The 26,210-nt window shown below is 36.8% G+C and overlaps 1 protein-coding gene across 7 annotated transcripts in view; it reads left to right on the forward strand.

Moving 5' to 3' along the window:
- SH3KBP1 (SH3 domain containing kinase binding protein 1) overlaps window positions 1-26,210 on the forward strand; it is a 214,114-nt gene that overhangs the window by 93,805 nt on the left and 94,099 nt on the right. For all 7 annotated transcript variants that reach the window (XM_015635209.3, XM_033512366.1, XM_015635182.3 and 4 more), the window contains 2 exons: window positions 13,044-13,150; window positions 21,002-21,125. In XM_015635209.3, the coding sequence (XP_015490695.1) occupies window positions 13,044-13,150; window positions 21,002-21,125 (231 nt within the window). The remainder of the gene's footprint in view (window positions 1-13,043; window positions 13,151-21,001; window positions 21,126-26,210) is intronic.

The following is a 26,210-nucleotide window of genomic DNA, read 5'->3' on the forward strand; positions in this document are numbered from 1 at the left end:
AGAGCACTGCTGCAATGTGTTTTCCTCTCTTGCTCTCCTATTAGAGGGGCATCTCAAGCACAGATGGCCCAGGTAACTGTCCTGGGCTGCCCTCAGGAATGCAGTGCATCCTTTAACTGGTAACTTCAACCACAGAAGCTTTTGAAGTTTCATGTGTATTTCTTTTAACACCACACATCTCCATGCTGGACAGCACTGAAACAATTTAATTTTCAGTTGCCTGTCTTGAAAAATTTACTTGGGTGGTTGTGCTATCAGTCCTTTATTTCTCACTTTCATAGCACAGTACTCATTTAAAATAGAGGATACATTTACGTAGACCAAAGAATAAAGTTATCTGAATATGTACAGCATAACTAAGAGGTAAATCCAGCCCTGGAAATAAGGACAAGTGACATGAGTAGAGGAAAAAAATCTAATGCATTCAAAATTGGAAGATAACAGTGATGCCTTTTATAAAGAGGCTGTTCCTGTATCATTTGAAATCAGCAGAGAATCAGTCAGACGAAAGAAGGCAGATGATAAATGATTCATTTGCTTGCCTCCTCCTTGAGATTCCTTTCTTTGCCAGCTTGTGTTAACAGATGTCTTAAAGATTATGAATTCACAGGAAAATAATACAAGACAATGGGCAGCCAAGACAGTATTCTGATAGTCTAAATATTTTGTTCTTCATATTTTATCAGCTTTTGAATCTCAAAATCTAGAAGAGCTCTTGTATTAAGGAAGGACTTTGCTCACAAACACTTTGGTTCAATGAAGCTTTTGATGAGAAGTGGTTCTTCTGTACTTGAACTATAATCTCTTTTTTTTTTTCATTGTGATCCAGCCTTTGGTTACAAGCAAGTCAGCTGGGCCTGAGGAAACATGAAGACTGATTTTCTGTTGGGCTATACATCAAATAAAGTCTTTTTTGCAGAACTTTGTGATCATTGGTGAGAATGAATTTCAAAAAGCACTTGTCTTCTTTAATGGTATGAAATCTTTCAAGGTCAGTTCAGTGCAGTCTGTTTTCAGCTTCAGTAGGGGACCAGTTCTCTGCAGTCACTATTCACTAGGTGGGATTCTTGCCCACATGCTAATTGCTTTAGGGATCAGGAAGTTCCACCACCCAGGTCTGCAGTGAAGATGCCAAAGAATACCTTAAGAATACTGAGACTTGTAACAAAACTTTTGCAGCCAAAAACATCAGTGTATTCTTTGTGGGTTTCTACATTGAAGACACACTGCATTTAAAGAAACAGAAACAGAATAAGATGTGAAGTAATTATTCTGACTCGAAAGGGGTTATTGATGTACTCCCTCTTTAATAAATCAGCTAGATACATGGGTGAATATTTTATCATTTATGCGTATCTCTGTGCTAACTGGAGTGAAAACTGAAGGACTGAGGGCTCTGAAGTGGTTGCCAATACTGTGCACTGTAAAAGTACCAAGGGGCCGTGTTTGCAGAGTCACTCTGTGCTTGTCTGCAAGCAAATGTGTCGCCATGAAGTGCAAAGTTCCGTACTGCAGTGTTGGTCTGCAGTTAGATGGACTCTCTGTCTCTGTCTTCCTCTGTTTCCACAGACAAATTTGGCTTTGTTCACTAAGTTATGTGGAGTTCAGAGGTCTTTTACATGCATGCATATCCATTACAAATTGATTTACAAGAACATGTTTGCACTCAGAGTGAAGGCCAAATGGTCATCAGATTTGCTGCCATTCCAGCTCCGGGTTAAACTTCATCTGTTGGAAAAGGATATGAAACAGCACTCTGTTTGCTTTAGCCTGTTGCTACAGAGTCATCATCCTACCTTAGTACACTCTTTTAAGTATAAATGCTTTCTTTGCTTTACAAAAGGTTATTTAAATTGCAGTTTTAGTGCAGGCGTCATCTCTCTTACCACGTTGTAAGATACTGAACATCTGTGAACACCACAAAATAATAAAACAGTGGTCTAAGAGCACTTTTTACTCCAAGAAAAAAGGGGGGGGGGAAAAAGTTAAGTAATAAATTACTTAAAGGACTATTTAGGTAAATCAAAAAGTATGAATCATCTTGGATGCAACTAAGTTATCAGATATTTTACTTGCTTCATCATCAGTCTTCAAAGGCAAAAGATAGTGAATTACGCAAACCCTTAAAAATATTTATATCAATCTTTCATTGCAACATAAAGATATCAAGTATCTTTTGTGAGGTGCTTGATTTGAAATTTTGTCTGAGATATGTATTCATAGAGTTGCTTTTGTTATTTTTTCCTCTTAGGTGTTGCTAGATTCTTAAATAAAGTTTTCTATATTACTGGATTTCCTTGCTTGCTGGATTTCAATAATGTAAGCAGCACACTCTTTATGAGAACAGCCAGCATTCATATTAGTTCCCAGGTGCTGGCTTTTGTGAAGATGTTTAGACTGATATTAGTAGATGACTTAATATTTACAGATGACTGTATGGATGGTGTAGCTCATTGTATCTCTGTAAGCAAAAATACTGCTGCTGTTCACAACATACAAAATAATTCTAGTCCTGGGGACAAATATGAGCATTAGCCTGGAAGTGGAAGTTGTCTGTGGCAGCAGCTCTGCTGTGGGAATGCAGATGAATGCAAGGCATGACCAGGAAAATACCTGGCTGAGAAAAATCCGTTGAAATTCCATGATCATTCAAGGGCTGCATACTTCACCTGTTCCCCTTCTCCAAACAGCACTGCAGATTAATCAGAAAAAGCTGATTAATCTTTGATCTTTTTAAAGGAAGATTTTAGTGGATATTTGTACCCAAAGTAGCAACGAACAGGACATGATAAAGGGCTGTAAAAAGTGTTGATCCTGAAGTACTGTGGGAGTCATTGACTGATGTCTTACCTGTTAACGTGTCATATTTCAATTGCTTTTCTGGTCAGGGGCTTTTCTGTTTCCTTTTATGTCAAGAAGTGTCCTTGAGTAAGGTTGTTTCTAGTCTTTCAACATCTGAAGAGGGGTGTAGTGACACCAGGGCATGTGCTTGGGCCTCTAGACAAGAGTGAACACCATATTGAGACATGGCAGTGCTTCCAGTGACTAATGGAGCAATTAGAAAGTTTGACTATTGCATTTTGTGTAATAAATATGAAAGTCTTTAAAGCCGTAAATGATCAGTGGGCTGAGATCACAGCAAGGTTTTTAGAAAAGCCTATGTGTGCATAGTGCTTAAAAAGTATTTTAAAATGTTCTTTCAAACTGATGGAATAGAATTGTAGGCTGATTATGCATATCTGTGACCATACACACAGCTGGAAAATATACCTATCACTGTTGTTATCCTACTGTCTTAATCTCTATTTTATATTTAATAATGTTAATACAGAACAGGAAATATGTTACTGGAAAAGTATGTAGTAGTTGTAAGTCTTGTGGGTAATAAAGCACTAGGAGTATATTTCAAAAAACTGTGCACATTTATTTTTCATACCTAAATAGTGGTTGCTTTTAGTTGTGGAGAAGAAGATACAGAAGAATGTTTTCTTGTACTGACATTTTTAAGCATTGTGATTGATACATGTATGGCTCGAACTCACTCCCATCATTTTCTGTCCTTATAAATAGAGTGTATCTGCAAAACACATCCAAATGTCCTTGTTGTTCTAAATTGGTTTATTTCATTATTGTAAAGAGAAAAATGCATCCCTGCAGGATTTAAGGGACTTTTTTGTTCATGCAGGAAAACAGGACAGTTAAGGAAGCAATGAGAAAAGAACTGGGCAAGCAGGGTGTTGTATAGTTGTGAAAAACTGAGTAGAGCATGTTGGACTTATTATTATCTTTTCTTGAGGTTGTGAGATGTTCCATGGTTTTGGTTTTCAATTTATGCTGGATTGATGTTGTTGGTTTAGCTTTAATGATTGCAGTCAAGGAAATCCCTTATACTCAGGGCTATAAACCTCTGAATGTGCTTAGGAGCAGAGGATTTTGATGTAAAAAGCCTGCTTTCTATGAGAACTAAAGCTACAAGACAATGGTGACAGAACTGAATGTTATACCTTTTGGTATTTTTGATTAAACAACTTCTTGATAAATTACAGCTTTTTGAATGTGTTAAAATATTTTGAAGAAAGTAAATGGAAGAAGACCAAAAGAACATGGTTTGTTTGTGGTATCTTTTGAAAATGATACTATATTAAAAAACTAATTTGCTGGCAGCCTTCTTCTGAGCCATCACTCTTAATATTTCATTAGTTTAGTAAAAATGAATGCTTAGAAATGCCACAGAGACTGGTTTAACTGATGAGAACAACTAAAAATATATGGAAAAATTTCTGTGGCATTCACAGTTTCTCATGATCAAAAACTAAAGATGCTGCAGAGCTGGCTAAATGCAGGTATTGCAAAACTCTGCCTCTTTTTCTCCATCCTTGCCTGAGGTGACTTTTTCTCCCCCTACATAATATATATAGGCTGACTTTCCAAAACAGCCTTTTGTTTCTTTTTTTTTTTTTTGCCATTTGTTGCTCAGTTTTGGAGGATAATGATACACATCTGATCCGCTGGATACAGAAATATTTATCCTCCACTTGTGGAGGGAACTGTCCTGTGTGGATCCTGTGCCAATGTTAATTTTTTTAAATTGTGGGACAAAGAATGTTAATTTTCACTTTCATTACCAAGATACCTTTCAGAAGGCCTATCTTCTGCTCAGCCATCACAGAGCTAATGGTGCCTGCAAGAATAATTGATTTATTTCAATTTATCATATTTGCTTATTTCTGTTCCGGAGATGTATTCCTGTGTTCTTGTGCAACCCTCAAATACTAAAGCAAAGCATAACATGCCCTTTAAGATGGCAGGCTGTTTTGGATTATAGCATTTTCATGATGGTAGCTGAGAAATAATAACAAACCTTAACATGAGGAGTTCAGTTGAGGGCTCCTCCTGGGGCCTTTTCCTCTTAGCAGAGCTGAAGGACAGGTAGTTGTATAACCCTGCACGCTGAGCTGGAGCGTGTCAGCAGCCCAGTGAGGAGTCCTGCCAAAGCTCTGTTCTCCACAAGGTTTTGAAATGTCATGGCTTAATTGCCATGGGAGACACATGCCTGAGTGCTCCTGCCCAAGGTATGTGTAGCAGAATGAGACCCATAGCCCCAGACTGAGTGAGTCATTTCCCCAGTTTACCAGGGCATCCCTTAGCTTCCTAGTGCTAGCTTTCTAGAATTTAGGATTTGTGTGGGCTTCTGTTTCAAGGCAAATTTAATGTAGTTTCCTAGGCTTTAGGAGCACTGCTGAACTGGAAAGTAAAGTGTCTGCTGTTTGTGGATGTGTTGTGAATTTTTGTTTAATTTTGTTGCCTTTAATGGCAAAATGAACAGATGGTACAGATATTCTCGAGGAAAACAAAAATCTAGATTAAAAATCTGACTGATGTCCTAGATGCCAAGTATGAAAAAGAGTTTTGGTTTTTGTTAAGAGTTGTTGATTTATTGCATGTGTTCATTTTGTAATAGCTCTCATGAGTGCAGCTAGCAGAAAACTCATTGCTGTATTTTTTGCATCTCTTCAGCATTTCTTGACACATTTGTTTAATGTATGTTGTTACCTGTTAGAGTGAAAATAAAATGTTGACAGTGGTGGGGTTTTTTCCCCTGCTAAGAGAGGCTTATTTGAAACTGATCTAACAGAAGTCAGACCTGCGATATAATGTCATTACAGAGAGATTGAAAATCTGTTGAAAAGCATGGATGCTCTGGTATCTTAAAATTCTTAAAATAAAGTTGCACAGTTGTTAGCAGCCTTTAAGAAATAGTCATACTTTTTAAAGGTGTTTGTAAATTTACCTCTGTAGTTAAGTTGGCCAGAAATCAGCTTCAAGACAATGAGCTGGTATAATATACAAGCTATATATAATATTTTTTATATATATATATATATATATATACAAGCTTACATATAATATATATATATGTAAGCTTATATATAATATATAAGCTAATACTTCTAGAGATTGGTGTGTAGGAATTAGTGTGATTTGATCTAAGTGCCTTTGTTATAGTGAGGAGAACATAACAAAAACTGAATATACACAGTGGATTTGCAATTTAGAACTATTTTGTTTCATTTACGTTTTTGTAATTTATTTTGTTTCATTTACTATTTTGTTTGAAGTCCTGATTTGCACAGGCAGTTTAAGCCATGTGAATTATGTGATTGAACATGCAAGAAGTGGCAAAGATGCAATGGTAACTCATGTTTGCTTTTGGTTTATCCAAATGTTTTCTTTACAGTTGAATAAAAAAAGCTGCAAAGACCCAAGTAGTTGACCAATATCTCAAAATATAGCTAAGGGGACAAAATTTTTGGGATTGTGCCAGGATAAAATGACATCTGCAATGAGAATGGAAAGAGAAAAGGCCTTTTTGGGCCATTTGCAAATCTTGTGTTTCTGTTCTTGCATTTTCAAACTTGGTCTATCATCTAAGAAAGAATATTTCGGGTTTGTATATTCCTTCTTGTTTTTTAGAAAAGCTAATTTATTGTTACAGATACCTATTGTCTGCAGTATTTCTTAAAGCTCCTTATACAGTCATTTCATAAGAACTTTATGCTAGCCAGTGTAACAAACATATTCTATAATGTATCCTCACAAGTCTTCTGAATATGAGAAAATAAACCAAATGTAGAGATAAGTGCAAGACCTCCTGTTGGATAACGAAGTCCCTCATGTCCACAAGTGCTAATTACATAAGGGACAGTGGGGAGCACCAGTGCCAGTGCATGTGGCAGTAAACAAAGCCCCAGAGCTACAGGTGACCAGGGCAAGCCACCAAATTGAAATGTGCTTTTACTTGCCCAGCAATACAGTGAGGACAGAAGCATTTACTGCTCCTTGGAATGCACTGCTTGTGAAAGGCAGTAGACCAAAACAACAAATTGCTATTGTTGAGAATGGGCAAGAGAATGTGTAATTTTGGGCAAAGCTGTAAGCTGCTGTAAAAGCACCCCTTGGTGCTGCAAAATATTTTTGCACCTCTGGAAACAGGTGGGATGCTAGGTGAGCTTGTCCAGTATTTACCAGGACTGTGTAACTGCTCTTAAAGTACAGTTCAAAAAGCCTGTTTGAAACCCTGTCACTAAGTTCCAATTTTTATCTTGTGATGGATTGTTTCACCAGTAATGCTAATCCAAAATAATAATAATTTACATGATGAAGTTTAAGAGGTACAGGTACTATAACTGGTAGATTTGATAAACAATTACAATTTCAGTTCTGCATGTGGTTAAGTTCAATATGTAGTTTAATACTGTATTTTACACTTTATTTCTAAAAGATAGATAACAAAGTATGTAGTCTGGATGCAAAGTTTGAGGGTTTCTATTAGAGTTTGGAGTTGCTTTGTCTAATTTGCTGGTGATGATTTAACTGCATTCTTGATGAAGTTTCTATTCCATTTATGTGCATTTTAAAACTTTCAGATTGAGAAAGAAAAAAATTTTGGCAGTGTATGGTTAAACTGTGGAAGTGTCTTTTGAGTTTGTTTACAGTTATTTATCTAATGTTTCCTTCTGCTTTGGGTTAGGCTTAAGTGGTGATCTCAGCATCTCTAGTATTGCAGTTCTGTCTGTCACACGCACAAGCCTGGCTCCAGCTGTGGCACATGGAATTAACTTCTTAGTTAATTTATGATTTTCTCCTAAGAGCTTTTGACCACTGGTACTGTGTTTTTGCTGTAAGTTGCTTCAGTTAATTACCACTGTTATGCAAAAGAATTATACCCATTAAGAGGCCTGATTACTGCTGCATGTTTTTAACAAAAGAATAAATTAATTGAACAATGAGGCTTGCTGTTATTCTGACAGTGCCTATGTGTTAAAATGCGATGGTGTTAAAAAAAGGTGTCTTTAGGTTTTCAGGTTCCTCACAGACAATCTTGGCCATAAAATCCAGAGCAGCAACCAGATGACTGAAACTTGAAGTGCTGCTGTAGAGTCTAGCAAGAGAAAACAGTCCAGGGTGACAGCAGTACATTAACACACAGAGTAATACATTACTAGCAGTGATGCCATACTGCATTGTGGCTTAATTGTATTTAATGGAGTCCTGCAGTCTCTGTGATTTAGCTGAACATGTCAAAGCAGGGCAACTCCCGGTTCATTTGCCTGTAGAAAAACACAGCAGCTTTACATAACCCGTTTGAGAGAGTACTGGAAGCACCTCAGATATTCTGTCTAACCTCACCTCCTTCAGTTTGCCTCTGGTATATTAATGTCATAAATTCAAACCAGACCAAAAAACCCAAACTAAACAACCCCCTCCTAGAAGCACATCTTCACCCCCAACATGGATTTGCCCACCCAGTATTCCCACACATCTTAGTTCTGTTTTCTGCTAGTCAGGAAAGAGACCTCAGCAGCGTTTTTTTTGTCATTCTTCCAAAGCCATTCACCTTTTAATAGCATGTGGGTGATGAAAGAGTTGGAATTGACATGTTAAATCCCAGGCCAGAATTACACTGCCAAAGCCCTTCAGGAAAAGAAGGAAATTGGAACTTGGTCATTCTGGTGCCTTTTAAAACCAAAATTGTTATTTTTTCTAGTGGGAAAGGAGAAGAGGATGGAGTCCTTGTGTTGTGGAAGATAGTGGCAGAATCCACATTAAAATTTAGCATGACTAAGATTATCTGAAATCTTAAATAACTATCTCAAATACACCTAAAGGAATTTTAAAAGTTAACATTTTTAATACCATCAGATTGCTCTTTATTAGGTGGTTTTCTCAAAAGAATCTACCTTTTGGAAGGAAATTTGCAGTTCTAGCTTTTTTCTTAACATGTGCATTTTGATACACACAGTTGTCGTGGATAACTCATATCTTGTTTTTGCTTATTGGTGAAAAGGGATTGGTTAAAACAAAGGGGGACAGCTAATTTTAGAGTACTGCCCTTTAAATTGTCTTAAGCTAAGTCAACAATTTAATGATTTATTAAAAAAAAAAAGATAATATTTAGTGACCATCTAGGCTGGCTGTCCAAAACAGCTGTACCATTAAAATCATTAACATCTTTCCTATACGTGTTTAAGTCATCTTTAATTATCAATAGTTGCCTTTTGTCTTTTTGCACATTAAATTTAGAACTGGTTTCTAGCTGAATCAAATCACAGCCCAGCTTGTCTAGCCTCCAGACGCTGTGCTGAACCTGCTCCCCCCAGTTACAGATACAGCTTTGAAAGCTGGAAGAATCAAAAATCAAACTGAGACTGATGGGAAGATGATGTCGTGTATAGGAAAAACAGAAATAGGAAACAGAAACAGGAAACAGAAGTCAGGAATTTTCTTCAACTTGTCTTTTTTGTCCTTACAGAGGAGAGGATAGGCTACAAGAACATTGGCATCAGTGATAATTAGACTCTACAGAAACCTCCATATAACCCACTCACACACGCACACATTGGTATAAATATATGTTTCATGACAGAGGTTTTAAGAAAGAAGGTCATTTGGATTTCAAAATTCCAGTTAACTTTGAAACAGTTAACTTCCAGTCTGTGTTGCTGCTGCAGCAGCTGCTGCTGTATTTTTCAGCTAATCATGGGCTGTCAGTCTGTGACCTTTCCTAGGTCTGATGCTGAAGTGACAGTGTGACTGTGTAGCATTGCCTCAGGTTTTGATGACCCTTACAAAGGTAAGTATTGAATGCCAGTGTGTTGTCCTTGCCTCTTTCATCTTTGTTGCTAATGCCAGAGGAGCATTTAAATGTGTGGAAAAGATGGTCTCTCTTACATGTTTACAGCTGGAGGAAACCCCTTTATGGTCTCCTGCTGTCAGGGGCAGCAACACCACTTTGAGGATCCAATCAAACACCACTTGAAAGCAACTTGGATTTGTGCCCTCGAAGATTTATTTGTTTGCTTATTTCAAACGTCTAAATACAAGTTAATTCCTTTTTTCATTTGACCTAACTTTAGACCTCTTAAAGTCTGTTCTAGCCACACCAGTAGAAAAAGGGCTGTAGAGTTCTTCACACAACTCATGCTCTTCTCAAGAAGCACATGCACATAGGGACCATCAGCACCTTCTCCTTAAAACCAAAGGTATTCAGTTCTGGGTCTGTTGTCGTGCATTAGATCAGAGATAACAGCTAATTGCTACATAGAATCCGAGTCTTTTGCAGGCTAGCAACTCTTCCCTTAAGTGTTTCTTCAGAGAAAGATTTGGAAGGAGAGGGGAGCACAGTGAGTCAACCATGACACTAATGGAGATAAATGCAGACTTTCACTATAGTTTGTATAGAGTAATAAAATAACTTTATGGATTGGAAGCGGGGAGAATTCATACAGTTGTATTATTAACATCCAGAACTGTGTTTATTTCTTACTCTCAAAAATATTCTCCAAAGAGTCACATGAAATTTGTTATTAAATAAGATGACAACTGCCATCTGTCACATCAGGCAACATCAGCAACATCAGTTGCTACTTGGTGTTAGAAATGATAGTGGGAATGCTATTTTTAGGGGAAATAGCCAGCCTCTCTTACACAATGAAAGAAGCCCTCAATATAGAAGGTATTTATTACATTTATCTGGAATGCAGCTGTGTAAATTCGTCCGTTTAGGACCGTTTTAATTTAGATGGTGAAGAATGAGCAGGCATCTGTAGGTGGAAAAAAGAGACAATTTGAGTGAGTTTGGTTACACTGCATTAAGGTATTAATTTTGACATTCAAAGAGCTGTCACTCATGCAGGATTGCAGTGGCTGTGAAAAATACTGGCAGAAAGCAAAAATCAGTGGGTTCCTTGCTACCTTCTTTCCTTAGTTTCAATTACTAGATTAGAAAAAAAAATCTGCAGCTTTTTTTATCACTATTCACTCTAGAGCAGGATTATCAAGAGACATTGCAGAACAAAAAATAGACTCACCATAAAATCTACTTCTTAATTTAATTTCAGTTTAAGACCATGCTTGGAAAGTGTCTTTCAACTTTTCAACTCAAAGTCACCTTCAACTTTGGTGTATATTGAGCCTGTTTAACAGATAAGAGAAATAGCATAAGAGAAGGTGCATTTACTTGGATAGAGTGCCTGTATATATTTGTGTGGATACATGTATACAAATTACATGAAATAGCATGCTTTATACCATGCACACCTTCTAGAGAAGAGAGAATAGTCAGGGAATTCTCTGTTTTGAATAAATTCTTTTTCCCTTCTGCTCGTCCACCACATTCCAGCACAGTCATGATTCATATCGGCAAGTTGTACTTCAGCTAACAGAGGCTAAGCAGCCAGTTTAGCAGCTTAATTTAGGGAAGCTCTCTCATCTCATACAGCTGTAATTATATGTAAGTGAGCAGATCTGGCAAACAAACCTCTGGAACAGAGTATTTTCATTTATCTCTCTTAAAACTCTGATGGCAGAAGTGTCAAGTAAGGGGTCTAACTCAAATCTATGGATTCACAGCCTGGACATCCAAGCTAGAAAGAAAGATTGCTGTTATCAACATTTCCAGTGTATAGTTGATTATCAAGATTAGCCTGTCTTAATCTTACTAACCCAATTGCAGTGGTTTTCCTTCTATTTTTTTTTAACCTAACATTAGTGCACATTACAAATACGTGTGTGTACAGACATATACACACATATATATCTGCGTGGATATATAAATGTGAGTTCCTGCCTGGTGCAGCAGGAGTATCTCTGTGACTTCCCCACCTCCCTGGTGCCTGTGAGGCTCTGCAAGTGGAACAGAACAATGGTGATGATGATGATTCATCTGCCATGGGAATGTCACCAAGGTGATGTCAGCCTATGCCCTGCGTCCAAACAGCTACTATAAGGAAAAAAAAGGCAGGTCACTATTGTGGAAGACTGTCTTCTGAAGGGAACAAGAAGGCTTGATTTGCCAACAGGACCCACTTCTTTGGGAACTCTGCAGTCTCCCTGGAGCTGGGGTTGAAGGTGTGGATGGAAAGGTACAGCCCTCAGATTATTGATTTCCCAGGTAGGCAGTGAGAAAGTTTCAGCTAGCAGACTAAGGGCAATCAGGAGATTGATTCTTCAGGGCCTTGGGACAGCTGCTTAAGGGATCAGGAGCACAAGCAATGTTCTTCTCTATCCTTCCAGTCACAGGGAATGAGGATGCAAGAAGACATGTGAGCCAGCAGATCAATGCCCTGCTTGGAGCCCTTCCCTGCAAGAAGGACATTGAGGTGCTGGGGCACGTCCAGAGAAGGGAACAGAGCTGGTGAAGGGTGTGGAGCACAAGTCCAATGAGGAGCAGCTGAGGGATTGATTAGCCTGGAGAAAAGGAGTCTGAGGAAGCACTTCAACACTCTCTATAATCACCTGAGAGGTGTTTGTAGTGAGGTGGGCTCTTCTCCCAGATGACAAGTGACAGGATAAGATAAAATGGCCTCAAGTTGGGTCCAAAGGACATTTAGATTGGATATTAGGAAAACTTTCTTCACAGAAAGTGTTGTCAAGCATTGGAGCAGGTTGCCCAGGGAAGTGGTGTAGTCACCATTCCTGGAGGTATTTAGAGGACATGTAGATGTGGAGTTTAAGGATGTGGTTCAGTGGTGGTCTTGGGAGAGCTGCGTCAACAGTTGAACTAAACAGTCTTAAAGGTCTTTCCCCACCTAAACAATTCTGTGATTCTGTGAAAAAAATATAAAGAATGGTTAATGAGTTATTTCTACTCCTGTAAAAGAATTGTGGACAAAAATATACAGCTGAGAGCTTATTTCCTTATAAGCTTTGGATCCCTTCCCCATCTCTCCAATTTCTGGATTTTCCTACACCATGTGTATAGAGCATTAGCCTAGAAGAGAAATTGTAGCCAATGCACTTGGAAAGATCCTTTGGGTGAAGTTTGTCCATCTTGTCATTAGGAAGCCCAATTAATTAAATTTTGGCTCTTTTTATAAGTTAAATCTAGATAGAATAAGTATCACAAAAATAGAGAAAAAAAAAGATTATGATAACAATGCTCAAAGAATAATTTTTCATCTTTAATAATTTCCCCTGGCTTGTGTTTGACATGCAATTTTATTTTTATTTTATGTTTTCCCTATTTCCTTCATTTCCCTCAGGAGAGAGAAACAGAAGAAGGAGATGTCAGGTGGCTTTCAGTTATATGCCTCAAAATGAAGATGAATTGGAATTAAAAGTTGGCGACATCATTGAAGTTGTGGGGGAGGTAAGCACATCTTTAACTGAATAAACATACATGCATTTCTGACATGTCTTGTGCATGCTAAGTTCCTCAGTACATAATTTAAACCAGACATTTTTCTTCTCTGCTATACTGACCTGTCTGGTTGGGGTTCCTGTTGGGGATTGGGGGTTGTTGGTTTTTCTCTTACGGATTTTGTGACTCTTTTTCCCCCCTGTAGCATTTCTGCTGGTTTTACATCAGTTGATGTTTCAGACTTCTGTTCAGGGAAAGAGCTCTTGAGTTCATACCTCTGAAGAACCAAAGATTATAGCAGAAGAAACTTTTCACGGTTTTAGTAAGCCAGTTACGGGGAAAAACTACCTTTGCAAAGTTAAACATATTTAAGAAATTTACTTGAATCTCTACAGGAGTTCCCCTTTTGTCTTTTTTTGGCAGCAAATTTTAAGAATTTTGGTCTTAATCAGTTAAAAAAAAACCCAAAAACTTAAACCAAATAAAAAACCTCAACAAAATATTTAGAGACTCAAGATGCACTTATTTTGGTTAGAACTGGATGTGGAAAATTAATTACACAAATTGGGAACAAATTATGCAAGCTTGGACAGAGAGACAGAGATTTTCTTTGCATGGGTGACCCTGGCTGCAGAATCAAGAAATGGTGTTTGCTCCCAAAACCTCCAGTGTTCCATTAGAGATTTTACAAGTATCTTCTGGAGCTTAATAACATGAGGATGAAAGTCAAAATGATAGCATGCATACTTTTAGTAGAGTGCATTTAGACTAATTTTTTCATATTTATTTAACTTTAAAAAGAAGACCTTAGTCTGCTCAGGCAGCCAATATAATGTGTGTTGCAGTTTGTGTCATTTATTTGTAGGATTTTTTTTCTCTGCCATGACTCAGCAGTAATTCAACATTTATTTTCTTTTCAAGGATATATAGTTAATTTACTTTTTCTTGCATCTGTCACACCATCAATTCGAAAAGAGTATAAATTCTACTGTAATCTACATGGCATCCAGCATTTTCTTATAAGAGATTAAATTCTCACATCTGAATGTAAGAAGCTTAGTGTTCACTGGTTCTGCTCTAACCTAGCTGTGCACACCAGCCCTGCACATCATTCTTCCCCTGGAATCAGATGTGTCACTTAACCGACCTTATTCTGTCTGTGAGCAGTTTTGTAATGGGGGAATTCAAGGTTATGAGAGCATATTCTGAATATATTGTAAACTCCATATTATAATGAGCTTCATGACGTCACATGAACTGTTTTCATTGGGCAATTCGAGGTATATTTGACCTCACATGGACATGCAAATGCTTCTTAAAAGTTTTAAGTCTGTGTCTTTTAAGAGTAAATTAATGGAATAAAATCTTTTCCTAGTATCCAGCCAACAAATTAACTCTACTGAATGAATTGCATGATTAAATAATTTACATGACACACTTTTGGAATGTATCTCTAGTCTTTTTTAAAATTTGAAAAACTTAATTATACATACCTGATTTATTTATATCCAAAAGAGACTGAAAATGTCTGCATTAAAATTGTAAAATGTAGAACTATAAAAGTGAAACATTCCATGTGTGTGCTTGTAGTTAAGAGCATGTTTTTTGAAACTTGCTTGGAGTTTTCTTTTGGGTGAAAGTAGATTAGCTGGTGGAACAGGGAAAATAGGAAATTAAAAAAAAATTCTCAGTGCTTCAGGAAGTATTGTTGTGGGACTTTTATTTTCCATTATGGTTGATATCAAGCAGTTGATGTTGAATATTAGTTGTAATTTCCTCTTCTGCTCTTATCATAATAGTGTTAATTCCTCGAAAAAGTAGATGTGGTAGTTTGTGGTAGTAGAATATTTCTTTTGAAACAGGAACTTAATTTGGTGCAGAAAGTTGCACCAACAAATATGCTAATTTATTGTTAACTCTTCTGCTTTTAGGTAATGCCCATAAAGAGTCATTGCATTGAAATAGAATTCATAGCATTTTTGTCATTATATAATGCTTCTTATTTCAAATGATAAGTATTTGATGTGGGTGACTTATTATTTAAAAAATAGGTCTTCCTCAGTTGTGAAAGTTGAGGTTTTTTTGTAAGGGCCAAAATCATGCTGTATTATTGCAGAACCGCCCTCACCAAAGAACCAGAAAAAGCCTTTCCACTAAGGCAACAATTTGAGATAGTTCTTGTAAAATACAGGTTTTGTTTATCATTACTCAGGATTAAAAGCTGGATGATACCTTCCACAGTATTTAGAGCAGTTCAGTGTAATTGGAACATTAATGGTCATTTACTTTCCATTTCCAGTCACTCTTTTCTCTTATCCCATCTTTTTATTCATGAATAGGTCTCAGATTCCCATAGACAGTATTATATTGTATCTTCCTAAGAAAGTTGTATCAATTAAAGTCATTGGTTTAATTGACTTGGATTAATATTTTAAAATCTCCATAGATTTATGTTTAGTTGAAAATAAATCAACTCCTGAGTTACAGCAAACTAAAACTGGTATTATTTATGTCAATATCCTGTCTATATATCTTCATGTAGTTATTGAGAAGAAAAAAAAAAAAGTGTTAAAATGTTGCTTTTGGTTGAATTCATTAAACTTTTCCTGCTGCAAAGAAAACCTAATTGGACTTCATTCTTAACATAGTGTGTTCTGCTCCTCCTCAAGCCTGTTCAAGATCACTGCCTCCAGCACAGGTTTGAGAGAAGGGAACACAACTCTCAGCTGCCTCCAGCAGTGCCCAAGGGTGTTTCCCCAGATTCCCAGTGAAAATTGGTTACACTGACATCACAGGGGGATGTGCTGAGGATGATGATGTCTTCCCTTCTCCCACCTCTGCATATGTAATAGCATCCAAAGCTGCCCAGATCCTTCCTCCTGGTGCCAACAGATGAGATAAGATATTTTGAAAGGGTTTTTTATGCCTGTAGTAGTAGTAGTAGGTTGAATGGGAAATTCCTGTTTCAGCAGAAGTGATTTGGGGCTGTAGAGTGGATTGAAACAACAGCAAGTGTGAGTTTTGAACTTGTCACCAGATGGATATCCTTAGAGGTTGTATGTGTTCAGAATTCACAGTTCCTTCCTATTTGTCCTAGATTGAAATTAATTATAATGAGATCAAACATTCAACACAATAGATAAAATTCTTGTCATTAAAATAGGTTTCCATAACTACAGAGACACTGATACCCACGAGACATTAATTAACAGACTTAAATTAAAAGTACATTTAAAGCTAACAAGAGAAGCAATTTCATCATTGTTTATGTTCACATTTATTGTGTGATTGATAGCTTTTTGCTTGTGATTTTCCTACCTCATTGCCTCTAATTCTAATTACAGTTGTTCCAAAATACAACTGCAACAAATTGTCTTATTAAATGCAAATATCTAAATTCCAATTATGTTTCACCCTTACACTTTCATAGGATGCCAGATAATTAACCTGTACCATGAGAGTAAGGACATTTGGCACATCATTCAAGAGTTCTGAGGCTGCTTGCATTTGGGATTACTCTGACACTGTGCTGCTGTCACCTCTTGGCCTCCTCCTGCTGAGAAGTCAGCTTTTTGGCAATGTGTAGTGCATGGAGTTAAGCTCACAAGTCTTTGCCTGACACCTTCTGTAATACCACTGAGCTTATTCTTTGACTTTTAGGTAACATTGCCATATATTACTTGATCAAAATCTATCAGTAACTCCTTTGAAATTATAAAAATGCAAACTGAATTTTGACAAATCTGTGTCCTCTTATTTACAAGATTGGTGGATGGGTTTTTTTTGTTTTTGTTATCAGATAAAGTGATGCAACCCATGTCCAAGAACAGGATAAACTGGGGATTGAGCTGGACTGTAAGTCACTTACAGTGACTTATTTTGGCATCTATAGAGTTGAAATGGGAATATTATGTTAAATATTAGTTAAATAATGAATATTTAACTGTAGTGAGGGGTTGGTCTGTGTCACAAATATAGAGCTGTATAAATTAAAAGAAAACAGCTGGGAATAAATGCTGTGATTTCACTTCTCTCAGTTTCTTTTCTGTGGAATGCTGTGACAGTTTTTCCAGATTGTCTTCTAACAGGTTGTTCACGAGGATTTCTATGATGACTTCTTATTTGGTTAGTTCATGTGGTAGGGGACTTCTTTTAGGGGAAATCAGGGTGCAAGTACCACTGAGTCCCTTTAAGGTCATCCAAGTTCTACGTGATTGTTTTTTGCAGTCCCTCAGTTTCTTGTTCAGAAGATGATGTTAAAAAACCCCAACAAAAACCCAAACCACAAAATCAAACAAAGAAAAATTCCCAAAGTGCATTTTGACACTTTAGAATAGAGAAACCTGAAGCTGAAAAGATTCCCTAGTACAAAGCACTTGTGCAGTTTTTAATTTTTACCTTCTGCACCTGAGTTATCAAACAGTTTCCAGACATACTCTGCTGTACCAGAATTCCAAGGGATGGCTGACACCTTAGGGGCATGGCTGTCTCTGAATGCACTCCCAAAATAAGCCATCAAGTGGCACTGTAGGCACCATCTTCTCTTGAGGTCTTGTTTCCAAAATTAATTTTCCCATTGGCAGTGGATGTGATCTGTTTATTTTGCCTCTTGGGAATCTATGTTTTTAATTTCCTTTCAACATGTGATTGCTTTTGTCCTTTGAGCTCAATATTTTCCATTATAATTTATAAGATAAAGGAGTTTTTTTCCCCTTTGCTTTCTGTGCTCTAGTTCTCTCAAAGCAAATCTGTTGACCTTGAGTTTCTCTCTTTCCTGTTGCCTGCCTCTGGCATTCCTTTTATTCTTGGGACTGTGTTTTAGTTTCAACAGCCCAGAAAGACTCTGCTATGATCCAGGGAGTCTTTCTTCCATTTGAAACCTTTCCTGACTCAGAGCTTTCCTCATTTGCCTTAGCTAAGCTGTAAGTAATCTGTCAGCCTAATAGGCAAAGCTTCAGGTTGCACAACATCTTGTGGAACAGGCCAATATAGGAGTTTATTGGAAATACACTTTAGGTCAGTGATTCCAAAGAGCTGAGCATTTTAATCATTTAACAACTTTAGCCTATTAATTATATAGCAAGGTGTAAGCAAGCAGCTGTGGCAGTCCTAGGTTTTCTGGCAACCAGCTGCTGGTAGAACTTCTTTTCCAGCATAGGACGTGGGCTGCCAAATGAAGCCCTCCTCTTTTTAGATTGTTTGGTTCAGCACATGAATGCTGGGCATAAATCAAGATGTAAATGTATAAATTCTGCAAACACTTTCTTTTAATAGCAGGGTAACAAATTTTATTGAGCTCGTGCCGCCAGATGGATTACCCCCCATGAATAATGGATTTTCATTTGTAAGGTTATATTGGCTGTGAATTATTGCAACTTACCAAACCATATGGTAATGGAATGCCCCAGTTTGGGATAATTAAAACCTGGAGGTATTTTAGTGTCTTATATTGCATGGATTCATCTTTAGCTGGTGTGTTTTGAGGCTTAAGGATATGTAGCAGGTAGCTTTAATGTTTAAAATACTTTAAGCTTTTGATACTTTTAATGAAAATTCCCTAATAAATCTTTGGGAGGCCCAGTTTGACCTCAATCTCTAATGTCTTGCTAACATGATTCTGCATTTTCCTTGTGGAAAAAACCCCTGGGCTTTGCTTTAGATTTTTTTCTGACTTTGTAGAATTATTGGATACGACATGGTATTTTTAGACTACTTTTCAGTCAGCTGAAAAACTTAAAATGAGCTAATGGATGATCTGAGTATACTCGTGTGAATTTTAGTTTTAGCTGTCTAAAGATCTCTGTATATATATATTTCTGTACATATGGATAGAGGTCTGTAAATCAACACATCACATAAAGAGTGCTAATGTTAATGGTAAGGAAACTCTGAAGTGTTACTCTAGAAGAAGTAAGCAAGTGAAAATTACTAGAGGAAAAGTTGCGTCTGAATGATATTGGTCACATTATTTGTCAAGTAATCTCAGCATTTTGCAAAGCAGGGATCTTGGGAATTCTGTAAATCCTCTGATTCATCTTCTGGTCAATCAGCTAATGCAGTTGTGGTTTAATATTTAACTCTAATCAATATAGCCACCTGGGAATACTGCATTAGAAAAATTGAAATATTTTATAGCTCAAAGAGTCTTTGCCATTTTGTGTTTTTTCTATATAACAATATATTTTTATATGGAATATAAAATTTACATCAAATCATCTTTAGCAATATAATTAATTTATAAAGTCTGAGTGCTGTGTGTCATGCAGTTTCAGTTTTCCATGTTGCTTTTTATTAGTCTGGAGAGAAGAAAGCAAATATTACCTTTTAGAGACTCTGATACTGTGATTTGAAAAACCTCCACCTCACTGAAGTGATTGAGTGATATGTATTCTGTCTTCTGAAGCAGCAGCAAGATAGTAAGAATAGCAAGATAATTCCCAGAGATGTGCTGGGAATACTACTGAGGCATTGGAGGGGGGGAAGTTTTGTCATGGACAGATACTGAGATTAAATGAAAGTCTGGACTGAGCCACTTCCAAATGAAAACAAAAGTTCAGCTCATGACATCAAGAAATATGGGGTTTTTACTGAAATGTCTCATGTAGCTAAGTTGAAAAAAAGCATACATTCCTCTATATTTTGAGGAAATGCTTGGTTGTATTATTATGAGATGTCTTTTCTAAGGACTCAAATTTTTCGCAGATAAGTAAGAAGATAGTTTTCATATAATTTTTTCTGTAATAATTAGCTAGCTTCATTTAAAGTGTGGGGTTGTTTTTTTTAACAGTAAAGTTAATTTTCTCTTTTCATAAATGAGGGGAGGATATGCAGGAGAGAGATGAGTCAAACATTATTGGAGATTGATGTGTCACAGATCTACACTGTCCTCCCGTGTCATGTTTTTAGTGAAGGGACAGTGTCTGACAGATGAGAAACATTTATCTATCAAGGGTGTGTTTAGCTGATGCATGTAATCAGTCATTTCTTGCTGTGCCATTATAACCTAAAGGCATTTCTAAGAGCTGTCATTTCACTGCCCGACACCACCATTCAATCCTGAATGGGTTATAGAGGAGGGAGTTTGCAATTTTAAAGTGATATTTTCTCTTGGGTTTTGGCTAGGTAGTGTCCCTCCTCCTCCTGACACTGTCATTATTATGTATCTTAGTACCTCTTTGTAAATCTCTATTCAAATATGCATTAGTACTGTTCTTTGTTCTCCACAGGTTTCTTACATTTACACATGAATGATGTAGTACCATTCTTATTTTTTAAGATACAAAATTTCTGATTTTGATGGGGAAGGCAAGGATGTTTACATTATATTAAGATATCTAAATTAGATTCTCTGAGTAACACATTGTAGGTGTTTCTCTTTCACCATTGATTAATATGGTAGTTTGGCATTTAAAAAAAAAAGTGGGAAATAAAAACCACTACAATTACTTAGGGAATTCGAACAGAATCTACAAATCACATCCATTAAGATGGTCTTGAATGCCCTACAGTGTGCACTGAAAATTTGCTGATTGAATAGATATCCTTAAAAATTGAAATGTAGAGACACCCTGTGCTCTCTAGTTGCTCTTTTATCCTTTTATGTAATTCTTGTCCAAGCTTTTGACTGCTGTCAGCACTGCTGACATTTACAGATGGGTTCATGCATCTCTCTTGTTTTCACTTATGAAGGAAAAAAAAAAAGGGAGTTCTGTCTTGGAGCCTATGCCATGTGCTCCTTATACCTGAAATTAATTAATATAAACTATTCAGAGCCATTACTGTCATTTGTTGAATGTATATAACGGTACTCAGTAAAGTGTTGCTTATGTAAAAACCCCTCTTTTTTTTGTGTCGGTGCAGGTGGAAGAGGGCTGGTGGGAAGGAATACTTAATGGAAAGACTGGCATGTTTCCCTCCAACTTCATAAAGGAGCTCTCTGATTCTGATGATGTTGGAATAGTACAGGAGGAGCAAATAAAGTCAAGTAAGGAAAAACTTATTATTGATGTTCTCTATGTATGTCTGTATCTTTAGCTCATAACACATTGATAGGACAGCACATTCTTACCTCTTTCTTGGAAGTGTTTTTGAATGCCATGTTTTAATTTATGCTGAAAGGGTCAGATGATGATGATTTATGTATACCTGCAGGGCTTCCTGAGTTGCAACATTGTCAGTGCTCTCTGAGCTGTGCAAGACTTGCTGAATCACAACGGGTTAAGAGAGAAGGCAATGATGATGACTGCATTGTATTTCAAAATTAATTACAAGGGATTTTTTGTCTTTAGACATAGAAAGCAACCAAATATTTACAAAGTGGCTTATTGAAAGTGGAGGGATTAAAGTGCCATGATGTCTATAACAACCAAAGACTTAAGGATTCATATTTACTGGTGTGGGACATGCAGCACTTCTTCCCTCCAGGTGCTGAGCATGTTTCTATCACCCCTGACACCCACTGCCCCAGCAGCTAAAGGGAAAAAGGCCAGAACTGGGACATGGACTTTGTTCTCTCACTTACAGTGGGCCAGTACTGCTGCAGGTGAAAAGCATGTTTGGTAACTAAGTTTGCAATAGTATAAACATGGGAGTGGGTTGTCTGTCCTGTTTATAACTTCTCGGGGAGAATAACCTGAACCAAAACAACCTGTGCTGTTACATGAAATGAAAAGTTGTTGGTCTTCATGGTTTTATGTTTTTTCAAGCAGATATTACTTTTTTTTTTCATAATTCAGTGATCACATCTCAATCTTCAGAGGAAAAAAAAAAAAAAAATAAGGCAATTCTATTTGCATATTTCAGGCTAATTCCACAATACTTGCCAAGGTCTTCCTATTTTTAGTACTGCAGATGTTCATTGCTGTGTAGTGTTCTCCCGAGGTCTCTGAATAGGCAGAAGTCAAAGGACTACCAAGATCTTTGTAAGCTGATTTCAGCTGAAATTTTCCAAAGTCTTTATACTTAACTCTGTCAGTAAGAGGTAGAAAATTATAACACTTTCTTTTTTTATCCTCATTTTTCCACTTAAGGTAAATTTGTCACCCTTATTCCATACCATAGAAATACAATCCTGAAAAACCTTAACTTCTGCAATGATGAAAATATTTTATATTTTTTTGTAATGGAGTATGTTTTCATGTGTGAATGTATACTGGTGACCTAATCTTGTGGTCAGTGTTGTTCAAGATATTTAAATGTAACGTTCCTCCAGACTGGAATGAGCATGTTTTAAATTTTATAGTTTTAATGTGATGGAGAGGGAGAAAGGGCATTAAGTAAAGGTGCACATTTCAGTGAGATTGCAAACTGATTTCTATAACCTGCATATGCTATCATGAATTATGTTCATTATAAACACGGTGCATCTTGGAAGAACTAATTGTGTAGAGTAATTTCAGCTCTGGACTCTGTAATGTTGTTCACTATATAAGTGAACAAGGTAGGTGATACTGTTCAGGGTGGAATATCCCAATTTTTTTTATATGAATGAATGAATGTTCTTTCCCCAGGTAATTTGGTAATATATACTTCATAATAAGACTCCTAAAAATGGCTTTTAGCAAAAACATACATTGGGGTGTGCAAAAGTAGCCACAAAACATTAACTTTTGATGTCCTTTAAGACCCATGCTTTGTTCAGGCTTGAATTTATGTGCTGGTTCTGACTGTCAGTGGAACCCAAATCTGTGACACTTGTATGGAAAAGACATCAGTAACACAAGTGTTGCTGTATCTTTAAATAGATTGAGGGTAATTAGAGGTGGGAGATGGATTTCCTACTTTCCCATATTTATTTTAATTCTTTGGAGGTGCTTTGTGTCTATCTCGGATGATGAGCTATTAGATATATCTATAAAACAAAACAGCACTGTAAACCTCCTGAGAGGGAGACAGTGACTCAAAGAATGCTGAGATTGTGGGGATTTTAGTGGATTTTTATTTATTTTTTTCTTCAAGTAAAACTGTCAATTTAATAATTGCTTTCCCTTAGGAGAATTATGGGAAATATACATCAATTCAATTTTTTCTATATATGGTTTATGTGATTGACACAGCTGTTGCTCTGTAACACATAGTGCTTTATGAGGCTCTATTCAGGCACACTGAATATCTGGATTTGAAAATCTCCATAATGAAATTCCAAAAATTTCAACAAGTTTACACAACTGACTAGGAACGATAATCTCATTCCATGTTTAGTCTGAAAACATAGTAAAATCAAAAATGAACATGTAAACCCTGGAAGATTTGGCCATCAGGTTAGTAGAACTGTTGAAATGCTCTAGGTTACATCTCAAAAAGGTGTGTATTCACGGCTTCTGTGAAAACTTCAAATACATCTGTATCACAGGACTTAGCAAGGTGGAAGCCTTGAATGTGAATTTTAGGTTATGAAGTTGGTACTTGGGTGAGGGTTTGAACTCAGACCCTGGGCAGCCACTGAGGTTCTGCTCAGCATTTAGAGGAGCCTAGAAAGGGTTGGGGCTTGGCTCTGCAATCTTGAGCAGCAGCCTTGAATGGCTCATCCCAACTTGTAGACTGGATAAGGTAATACTTTGGCAGATTTACTCTGAGACATGGGAAAATAGCATGGGATATGTGGAGAACTGGCACTGTGCAAACACATGAGTATTTTTAAGCTAATAATTAAATTCAATGTCTTGGTTAAATTTAATTAAACTTGATTTTTAAATCACATTTTACTGACCATCTGTAAAGAGAATTTTTGAAGGGCAAATGTAATTTTGGTGAACTCAAAGTGAAAGAAGAAAAGAAAAATTACATAACTTTTTAGGAATAAAGTTAATAAAAATCTGTATTTCTCTGTCCTTCTGTTACAATCTACAGCAGCCCCAATGGAGAGAAAAATGTTGTATGATTTTATTGGTTTTGTTATGTCCATGTATATTTTATGGCAGATCAGAGTAAGCAGCCAGAAGAAATTATCTTGGTTTCTTTTCATGCTCTGCCATAGACTAACCTCAGAAGCTTGTTCAGAGCAAAAATTTCCTTTTTTGAAAATGCCTGGGGCTGGTTTTGGAAGCGTCGAATATTTCTGAATCCTGACTGTGGGACTTTGCTTGCCCCTCATTTGGAAAGGGTTGGGAACTGGGCCTCCCCTCGATGGTGATGCTCAGCAGGCTGGAAAACAAGACTGTTGCAAGATCAAAATATTTGGGGGGTTGTTTCTTTGATTTCAAAGCATTTGTCCCAGCTGTAAGGTGATTGCTAAATTTCTTGTCTTCAAAGGCACATTTTGGAATGTAAGTACAGACAGGATCAGGTACTCTTAGAGTAAACAGCAGTTCCTTTTTCTTTAAAGCATGCTCTTAAATGAAAATATTGCTTTTCTTGGGCCAACTGTTACAGCACAAACGGGCAGTATGCATTAGCAATTTATTACTGTATTAGATACATGGATTATAAGAAAATTTTTCATATTTCTCAGAGATAGAGTATTAATTTTAAGACTATTTTCAATATCATTTCTTGTCAATACAGCCTGTAGAGGAGCAGAAAGTCGACATGCAATCAAAAAAATTCTATTTGAGATAATTGCAATTTAACATTGAGGAGGTTATTTCAAAAATCATTTAGTATGTTCAGAGCAGTGCCATGACAGCATTGAAAGGTGGCCTTTTGTGTCTTGCTGTCTCTGATGTGCATTTTCTAAGGTACAGCTGGGCCTCATGGTATCTATCAACTATTTTTAGAACATGTTAGTGATGGCCCCTGAAAAGTCCTGGCTGCTGGAGTTAGAACTGATCATGGTCTCATCAGCTGATGCTTCAGTCAGGCAACCTCCTCTGTTCTGTGTTCTTCAAACTTCAGATTTCCATTACTGTCGCTCTGGCTCTCCACAGTGTCACAAAGCTTACCTTACTTTTCTCTTAGCAGTGGGTTGATGTTTGACTGTTTTAATAGCACTCTTGTAAATGGTACCTTGTAAAAAGAAAGTGCAAAGATGGATTTGTAGCATTTTTACTTCCTCGTTACATAAAACTAAGGCAATGAAAATCTTTTGTTATTAATTAAACTAAGAATGAAAGAAAGAATCAGCTTTTTATAATATATAAATAAGTGTAGCTTTTTATTGTCTGAAAGTCCAACAGAATGATATACAGCAGAAAAAAAATCCCACAAATTTTTGGTACCAAACGGGGAGTGATTCTGTGTTGGGACAATTCACATATACTGGCTATTTTAGCTGTAAAATTTTACTGAAGGCATCAATTTTTTAAATGGTAGGAGAGATTGGGAACAAGCTGGGCTGGCATTGCTGTATCCTTGGACTTGCCTGGGTTTTTAAATCTGACACACAAAACAGCTGCTCATGCCCTTACCTTCACTTGAATTTCACGTCCTAAATATCAGAGCATGAGCTATCTCACTAGCAATGAAAATAAATAAATTAATGCATTTTATAATAAAAATGTTATTTTAAATATCTAAGATGAGAAGTGGGATTTGGTTTCAGTTGTTTTCCTGTTTTGTCTCTTAATTTTAGAATTTTGCTTTTGTTAATGTCAATGCCAAGTCACACCTCATTAAGCTTTTAGCTGAAAAACTGATTTATTCAGGTTTTAGTGTCCTATCCTTTCTACTAAACACTGTTTAAGACTAATTCCCTTGTCCAAAATATTTCCAATAAGTCATGTTGGAAAGACATTGTACTTCTGATGCTCACAGGATCCTGGTACATTAGAGAGATGTGAGTATTTTATTACCCTGTCTGGACTTTGAACAAGTTGTGCTTGTCAAGTGCACTACATCTGCATCAGGAATATTGAGACACTGTGAGTACATCATTGAATTAATAATATTTTTTCAGGATTCCCCTGTGCAAGGCTGCATAAAACAGACAGATAATTTTATTTGCAATTCTCACAACTGGATGGACAACAGACCAAACCTAAGAAGAATACATTCTGTTGGACAATGTAAATAACAGCTTTAGCAAAATAATGAGATTCTATTATCTGACATACATGCAGTAAGAATATTTCAACTTCATGTACAATCAGATCTGTTTGTCAATATTCTCATCATTTTGCTAATGAGGCTTTTA

Source organism: Parus major, chromosome 1 (genome assembly GCF_001522545.3).
Source record: "Parus major isolate Abel chromosome 1, Parus_major1.1, whole genome shotgun sequence".
Lineage (NCBI taxonomy): Eukaryota > Metazoa > Chordata > Aves > Passeriformes > Paridae > Parus > Parus major.